Consider the following 9599-nt stretch of genomic DNA (forward strand, 5'->3'; position numbering starts at 1 on the left):
ATTGGACGTTTTTATTGAAAGTTCCTAAAGATCAGTCCTTTACGTATGGCAGAACACTGATGAAGAGAAATAGTCCTTGTCTAGTTCTTTTAAAGAGATGATATGATTGAAGATAATGAAAATGTTCACTTCCAGAGATTTGTTACTATGGGTCCTATTATGTTATTCACTTTTCACGGGGATGAGTTGACACTGCTACTTGTTGTCTTTATTATGAGTTCCTTAGTTATTAACCGAAGATACACAGTGAATAGAGTTACGGGACATTAGTTGTGGAGCATAGTTTTGTTGTCCCTTTTATCAGAAATTTAGGGTTTTCGAATCCTTTTGTTTTGGGTAGGAACTATAAGTTGTGGCATAAAGGCGTTTAAGTTTAGAATATGTTGTTTTGGTGATCACAACAGCATTAAGGTTTGTACCTTTGACCATGCACTCGTCAGCTTTGGGCTTTTTAACGTTTGAAGTATGAGAATGTAGTAAACTTTATGAAAGTTCATCGCCGCTGATTCAGCTAACATCTGGTAAACTTCTTAATATTTCATGCCGTTTAACGTTTGAGTGTGGGAGCGTCATGTTGAATGGTCATAGTCTCTTATGAATGAGGATCTGCATCCATGGTTAGGCATTTGATGTGCACCAATCAGGTATGTGACTAGGCTGGACGGTGACAACCCTTTCTTCTCTGCTATACTGGAACAGTTGTAGAAACTCACTCGGCTTCTTAGACTTTGACTCTAGGCTCAACGGGTCATCTCGGGTCCTGGTACCTTCTGGGTCACACGGCAGTAATCAGGACAGCTCAATGAAATGGTCTCTGAAATGAGGCAACTTGTAACATGCGTATTGTCATTGGGCTTTAATTTGACACCAACAATGAGTACAGAAGAGAGGAGATGAAAAGACCCATGGGATGGTCACATTTTTTTTTTTTTTTAATGACTGGTTATTACCACCAATATTATATCGGATGATTCTTGGTTATCTTTGTGTGAAAACTTATAGGGTTATTAGGGTAGAAGTATACCCAGTGTAAAAGTTTTGGTTTAGTTAACCATCATCGGTGTGAATAGTATCACCGCAGGCCTGTGCTTTTCGAGTATTGAAGTATGATGTGTAATCAAAGGTGTAGTATGTTTAGTCAATGGAAATGTAATCGAGGACTACTTCCGAGACTTAAATATTGTACGAGAGATAGGTGTGCATACCACACACTAATGCAAGGTTCTTAATGAAGTCATTTACGTTGAATCATAACGATGTTAGCAAGAGACGGGAATGACAGATGGAAGGTGTTCTGACCACACATCGTCTTACGGATGTCAATTTTACCTATCTTGAACAGTAAGGCATACTATGCAAAAGTTCCGCTTTCGGTTGGTTTAATTCGAAAGAAGTGTGCTGTCCGCACCGAATTTATGAAATGTTGGGTTACTTCAGTTCTCCTTTAAGAAATGTGAAGGAAAGGAGTGCATCACTTTCTATATTCCTACCGGTAAAGGATGCGCTGACCACTCACCGTTTAGTGAGGATCTGATTATTGTGTGTTATCCTTTCGAACTTCATCTTAGGAAGAGAAGAAGAGGAAGAACGGTAAGTTCTCAGTCATCTAGCTATGGGAATTCTCAGTATTTAACGATCAATGAAATGGGTATGTTGGAGGAAACCGTTTTTTTTTTCACTTGATATTCATGGCAGTCAAGGAAATGGTTCCACTTAAGTTAGTCGGCCTAGTTTCCATGTAGGCTGGCTGTTCCCATAAAGAAACGGATAGGGTCAGTATTTGTTTATTTACCCTTTAAATCGAGTCGGACAACGCAAAGAGGGAGAGGGACAAAATGTGGAACCCATTTATTAAGTGACGAAGATGGAATAGTGATTGCATTAGTTGTTCATGTAGCCTACTTCACTTAGGTGAGCCAGTATTACTTTCCACGGCTAATTTAACTGAGATCGCGAGGCCCAGTTTGAGCGACAATTCCAAACTCGAGTTGAGAAGTATTACTTCCGTAAGGATGGCAAAATAATGATTTACGCAGCTAGCAGCGAGCTTATCTGGTCTATGTGTGTAACAACACGTTTACTCATTACCATTTCCTGTGGTGGAAAGATTAGTTTGGGTTTCACAGAGGGGTACGGGGTAATGTCTAGGAACTTCCTGGGGCGGTTCCCTCTGCTTGTTAAAACTAAGGTTCGCAAGTAAGCGTCCTCATTTGGATGTTAACGCGGGGCTACAGTGACATCAATATCAGTTAAGTACTACTCCCTTTTTTTTTTTTTAATTATTGCTTAGATCTTAGACTTACTTGTAGGTTATTGAAGTTTCTAATCATTCTTAATCATTAAAAACAATTCCTTTTTTTTTAAAATTAATGAAAGACAATACTGAACATATACTTCTGCATGAAACCAATCGTACTTATGAAGGAACATTTACTATTACAGAAATGAACTAGCAGTAATTTAAGATAATCTTATGAGCATACTATACGTCAAATACAAAAAGTTACTTTTCTTAATAGTTGTAGAGCAAAAGTTGCCCAGAGTGGCAAAACAATGCATTCTATCATTATCAATCTATCATTTATCAATCTAGCAATCCTGATCTCTACCACAAAATAATATTTAATTTTTACTAATCCATGTACTTGTCTCTTCTTAATTTGTATAGAAAACAAAAGAAAATAAATAGGTTATACTTATTACATAATTCCTGTAATTAGTTAGGTGAGCTTCCTTATCTGAGATCTATAGAACCTATTCCGGTATGGTTCACCTCGCTGTCCTTGCTGTGAAGGAGGTAATCTGCAAAGACACTTACTCCTAGGCAATTGCATATAACGTCTAGTACAAAAGTATAGATGAATACTTACCATCGCCACCAGTTTTTGTTTTCTTTACTTCTCTGTTTTTATATCTGTCTCGTTACGAAATCTGTTAGGGGTGATTAATTTAATTCAATTCCTAAAGTACTATGATTAGCATTAAAAATAGTATGAATCTGAGGTTCCGAATACGTTGGTACCGAGGCGCTATTATTATTATTATTATTATTATGATTATTATTATTATTATTATTATTATTATTAATAATATTATTATTACTATTATTATTATTATTTTCAATTTAAATCGTCCGGTAATCACTTCTTCTAGTATGATTATTACAAATTGCTGCCAAAAAGCATAATTTCTGGTACATATGATTGGCCGAATTATTTCCTATAAGTTTCATGACTGTAAATTGCCAATTTTGTTAGAGCAATCGAAAAGTTACTTTATTACCAATTTAGTTAGGAGCTAGTGAAAAACAACTGAGTGTCTTCTGGCTTAACCAGATTAGAAAATTAAGACATAATGATTGCATGATGTGTTATCAATATTAGACGTTGATTCTCTGTGGTTATATTTTTCAGATTCCCCAGCGGGAGCTGGGTTCAATTCTCGGCGGAGTTCGACTAGCTGGAGACGATTGATTTATCCAGATTGTCTCTTTGATTCCTTTATGAAGTTATTATTATTACATTACTGCGCGGGGAGACATGAAGAAGCGTTGAGGTGAGTATTATTATTTTTCTTTATCGTGGCCATGATTCTTTTGTGTCGTGCAAAGCCGTGTCATGGCAAAGATTTCTAGTGACGTGTGAATTGAATTTCAATTTCACCAGTGAATCGTGATACTGTGGTGCTCTTTTTTTTTGTGTGTGTGTGTGTGTGTGCCCTGTGATTTTGTGGCAAAGAAAAGAAATAAAGTGCGGAATGATTATTATTTCTAAAATTCATCTAGGCCTATGGCCGGAGTCGAAGAAGGGACTCGTAGTACTGGCGGGAAGTGATTGGTGTTGTGCACCTATCCTTATGTCAAAGTAGTTGAACTATTTGTATTTATTGTAAGGTTCATTGTGTGGTGGTTTACACCAATTATTTCGAATAAATTCGACCGGAAGAAGCCCTTATAATTCTGTATGCAGTTGAAAGCTAAAAAGGCTCAGTATGAGTGTTAAAAAAAAAATCCACTCATGTTTCTTTTCTTTTCTCATTTTTTTTTTTTAATGACGAATCACTGTGGTTGCATTCTAATGAGTACCCAGAAAAGAAGAGAATGCACGATTTGTAGATGCAGTGGATGTAGTTAGGTTCGCCTTCTGTAATAAGGGAAGAGGGTGATTATTATCAGTCATAACTAATGGTACCAAGGTTCGAACACCAGTGGCTTCCTTCTTCCCATACTGAAGGACGGACTTCACGGCACCTTGGTGTCATAATTAAGAACCTTCATGAAGTGAATTGAAACAGTGTTTATAAAGATACCATACTTCAACTATCAGAGTGTACGGTCGACCGTATTTGTAGTCTGCTCAGGCCTCGAAGGAGGCACCTCCGAAAACAACATTCACGTAATGGATGTTTGTAATCAGTGCGAATGATTTCGTAAAATAATAATACTTTACGTGAACAGAAAGAATTAACAATTATCTTGCTCGATTGTGAAAGTTAAACTTGGACTTTAGGCATAAGAGGAGGACCCAGTCGGGGGTCGAACCCAAGACTACCGGTGTACTAGTACCGGTAGGGTAGTGCATAACTAACATCTAAATCCAGGGATAATCACTTCGAAATCATTCCGTTACGTCCTATGTTTATAATTCAAAACTTCGTATTATAGATTCCACCGCTACTAAGCGAGACATAGAGCAGTTACAATCGATGATTAGAAAGTTTATTCAGTTCGTATTACGAGACAACGGATGATTTGTCTCAGATCTTACTTCAACCCACAAGCTGTAGTGGAAGTACCAAGTATAATTTTGTGTAGAATAATTTTACATGAATTAGAAACAATTGCGATAGGAGTGTCATGAAAAAAAAAAATCCGTGCAGGGCCGGGGCCGCACTTGTGGGCCCTCTATTTTTTTTTAAACGTGCTATGAATTACTAGTTCGGTTGGTACAGTATCTGATGGGGGGGCAAGGTAGACATCCCCTCTATTAGCTTATTGAAGTTTTTGAAAGTTTAATACCTTTTTGTAGTAATGACTATTGACCTCGATAATATAGACTACGTCCTTGATTAGTTGTAATTAGTTCTTGTTACTTTGAGTTACTCCACGTCGTGAAAATATGTTAAACCCTACATGTGTTATTCTACTACTTAGGTGATATATTCCAGGGTGACTGCGCAACTCCAAAGGGACAGAAGTGGGCGGATGCCCCTTTTTGGTTTTAATTTCAAAAAGTTAAACAACACATTAGTGTATTTCGTGTCCCCCACATATACAAATGATTCAAAGCTTAAGTATCCACCCTTCTTTCATATTTGTACTCATAATCGTTACATATGGGCTAGTCTAATCTATATGCATTTATTGGATATGCATTACCGCTATACAACACATCTATCTGGTGTATGTCTATCAGGTAGTATGTGACATAATTAATACAATAATAATAATTGTAACATGAATTTCCTGTGTTCGGTATTATTTGCATTATTATTATTATTATTATTTTTATTTATATATTTATTTATTCGTTACAAGGCAATTACTAAGTGTGCATACACCTGCCTCACCTCGTGGAAAATAAAAATAATAATAGGAAAGAAAAAAAAATTGAAGGAAAAATAAAAACATTTGGTCACTATGTGTTGAGTATAGCAAGGCAAAATAGGAGAGAATATAAATATATATGGATACTAATATATTGGTCTAGTGTATAGATAAGATAATAATAACACAAAACGTCAAATGAACATGTATGAATATATGACGAATATATGAAATAGACTAAGAACTAATACCATATAGTAAACTTATCTTACAAACTAATATAATATAGTAAATGCTAACTAATAGATCGGTATATTGAATATAGAGCAAAAGAATAATACAAAACGTCATATGAATATATACGAATATGTTATGAATATATAAAATAGATTAAGAACTAATACAATATAGTAAACTTTATCGTATGTACTAAGATAATATAATAAATGCATGAAGAATGATATACTGAGTACGTAGGAAGTTACAAGTTCTATTGACATATTAATTTACGTATACAGGAAGTCGCAGAAGATTGAATTCTGGCTCCTTAGCTTATTCTTAATGAACAATAAAATAATAATTAGAGAAGTTACACTTTAGAAGCTTATTTACATGAGCTAGGAATGGAATACAAGGAGGCCAGATAACTTGGACATATCTCTCTCTCGTGTTTTTTTTTTTTTTTTTATTAACTACGATAACATATAATGTCGGATATTCAGTATATACAATAGAAATAAAAAAAAATAATATAAAATGTGGCTAGGCAAGCACTAAGCAGCATAAAGGAAGTTTAGAAGTTAAGGAATGTAGATCCGCATGATAGATTCAATCGGAGTACGACAAGCAACACATTGTTGTACAGCTAAGGCACAGGAGGTACATGTAGCGGCGTGATTACATGGACGAAATATAACCTGTATTTCTTGAGTGAAGCAAATCTTACACAGTGGGTGGAAGTTGCATTCAGGCAAACGGTCTGGGGGGTCATGAATTGAAGAGATAGTTTCATGACCCGCGACAGGAATGTCCGCATCTGTAATCTTCGAGTGAGACGGCTGATTTTCCGCATCGTTGGGTAAGGAGGTGGAAGACGACTTCGGTATTTGAGTAATAAATTCAGATCCCCTTTTAAGAGAAACGTAGGCACATTTGGGAGCATAACGAGTATGCTCAATCCACGGGTCGTCCTCTGGGAACCATTTATGGAGGCCTAGCCCGCAATAGTAGCAGATGACTGCGTCGCCTTTCTCAGGGTAAAAGAAACCTGCAGTACTTAATGCTTCCGGTGTTTGTTTAAGGCTCACAGGCCAAGACTTAAAAGAATCTAAACGGGATTGTTCGGTAACATATTGACGATGTACAGGGCCCTTCACAGGTACTTCATCGTTTGCGGACGATGAACGAAGGGGTAGGGGGTCCCGTTCAGAACGTGAATGTGGTCTCAGTTCGAGACATAGGCTTCCACACACGTCATAACCTGTTCTATGAGGGGTGGATCGAGGGATCAAGGGTACGTCCCCGACCTGGAACCCGTGGAGGAATGGACAATATGGCGCCCATCGCGTGTGTTCTTTGTGTGCAGTATCCCCTGGTTCAAACGAGCCAATCTCGATGTTACAGAATATACATTTTACGTGGTCAGGTGCACTTAAGAAATAGAAGCCACTACGAGCCAAGGAGGCTGGCGTGATGAAAGGTACCGACCAGTTAGTAAAGGTGGACAAGCGAACTCGTTCTTCCCGTAGATCTTGCGTTGATGGAAAGGGCGTGTTTGTGCTATGGTCGACATCCATGATCTGGAAAGATAGAGACAACGAAATTTTTTGTGCTTGCTAGCTTATTTCATACGTAAGTGATACTGATCTATAACTATCCCGTAACACTTAAATAGTGCGGAGGGGTAGGGGGTGATGTCCTGTGGCAATAGGGTTGTCTTCGTCGACGACGTCGAAGTAGGATATTTCTGCGCAATATAATTGCCGTCATAATACTAGCTGATACACCAATAATAAGGGAAATGAATACCAGGATGATATTAATAATAAAGATAGTATAATAATCAGTAGGCATGAGTGATTGATACGAGGTATGTGATTTCAAAGTACAAGGATGACAAAAGAACGGAACTAACGAATGAGTAATATGCTTCAACCATTGTACCGGAATTAGCTTCACTACTCGGGACTTTTGTAGTTTATCTGTTATACAAGGATATATTGGTTTTTGAGTTATGCCTTGTAGTTTTACTGAACATCTGCACCCAAGATTGATTAAGAAACTGCCATAGTTGTCTGGTGAAAACATGTTAGGAATATCGGCTTCTGGACATAGTATATGAATTGATAATTCACGACGTGCCAAGATAGTTACGGTAGTGAAGTTTAACCTATGAAATAACCCTATTTCCGGTAAGTATTGGCAAGTCATAGGACAATTTTCATGAATTGCAGAGGAATTCGAATGAATAAGAGCCGTGAGGCATGGTAGTGTGCCGAATTCGTGGGGTTGAAATTCGCGAGCAAGACAGATGGATTCTTGTGACAAATGACAATCCGCTGTTAAAAGTTTCTTTTCCGGTGAACGTAAAACCACTTGCCGTATCGGTAAGTTGACATGACAGACTTGTTCTTCCCTTTGGAAGGGAATAAGTCGGAGATGTAACAGCTGTAATGTAGATCCACGTTGCCGCAAGGGTAACTTAATAGCCATGACAACTTTTGTTGGGGCTATTATGCATTCACTGAACTTATACGAGTATACAATTGAAATATCAGAGGCGGGAATAACTAGTTCATAAGTTGTTGATTGGAGCTGCTTTTCGAGTTCCAATGTAAGGTTATATAATAAACTCGGGGTAAGCATTACTGGAGTGATAGTGTTGGTTACACAGGCTGATAATAGCTGATTCCAGGTAGGAATATCATGAACTGTTCGCAAAGTTTTCCAAGGGATCATAGATGAGTGTTGTGCTTGCCGCAAGTGACTAAGAAAAGTTGTTAATTGCGCATCAGTAATCCAACTTTGTTTGACATGAACTTTGGTGACAAAAACAAAAGGATAACCTTGTTGACTATGATCTTTCATCAAAATTTCCAGGTCATTTTGCGGTAATTCATTCCAAATGTTAGTAGAGGGTGGAATGAAAGATTCATATTGGAATTCCAGGACTAAAGGCAATGATGAATCATATAGTAAGACATGTGGATCATGTTCAGTAATAATACCGGAATGAGCAAGTGTTGAGAGTTCGAAGGTGTGTGCGCTAGTAAAATGGGTCATCATAAGAAATGAAATTATAGGTAGTCATAAAGGGGTGTGACGAACTGAGGGAGTTGGATGACTTCTTGAATTCTGAAGTTGTTCAGAAGTTGAGTGAGGCGTATTAACGTTACTACCTATAAGTGACATTAACTTCACCCACACTACCTTGTAACAACAAACTAATATTAGGCCCATCAATGTGAGTCCTATCACGACATACATTATGAGTTCGATCCATTCATGGATGATGCCTTGAGCTTTAACCGGTGTTGGGATTGTGAATATAAAAGGCCATAGATTCGTTCGTAGCTGGAAGGCTACGTATATCAGGCAAAGAGTTATAACAGTATTCCAAACAAACAAAATAGTTAGATACGGCCTTCCTGTAATATTTGATACATGAAGGTCGTGAGAGAGTGTTACTGGGATTTCATTTTCGGATTTTATTGGGGGACTGTAATAGTTTACCTTCACCGTCCAATTCCGATTCAACGTTGTGTTTAAGTCTGTAAATTCCAATTCATCAAACAGGTTCTTGGGTAGTTTAAGAGTTTCGAAGGGTAACCACGTCAAGGGTAGTAGTCGTTTCACTGAGGGGTTGGATATTGAATCTTGAGAGCAGGGAAACCTTTCAGGGATACGTAACTGTTGTGATATTTCTAATGCACATTTACAGTTAAGATTGATCTTGAGCGATCCAGGGTTTAGTGGATTCTGCCTGATAACTTCAGTTTTTCCGGGACATCTTAGAGTCATCTGTGGTGGCGGATTAGTAATGAGAAAGTTGTCT

At 37.6% G+C, this 9599-nt stretch overlaps 1 protein-coding gene across 1 annotated transcript; it reads right to left on the reverse strand.

Annotated features, from left to right (window-relative positions):
- Positions 1 to 6345: 6345 nt before the first annotated feature.
- Positions 6346 to 7341, reverse strand: LOC145676339 (death-associated inhibitor of apoptosis 1-like). The gene has a single exon (XM_081747184.1). It carries the CDS (start codon positions 7339 to 7341, stop codon positions 6346 to 6348), a length of 996 nt encoding a protein of 331 aa, XP_081603310.1.
- Between the last annotated feature and the right edge of the window lie 2258 nt (positions 7342 to 9599).

This window comes from Thermobia domestica, assembly GCF_964235325.1.
Source record: "Thermobia domestica chromosome 18 unlocalized genomic scaffold, izTheDome1.hap1.1 SUPER_18_unloc_1, whole genome shotgun sequence".
NCBI lineage: Eukaryota > Metazoa > Arthropoda > Insecta > Zygentoma > Lepismatidae > Thermobia > Thermobia domestica.

What these genes read in the sequence shown, in the direction of transcription:
- LOC145676339 (XM_081747184.1), bottom strand. Translation starts at nt 7,341, where the DNA reads ATGGATGTCGACCATAGCACAAACACGCCCTTTCCATCAACGCAAGAT.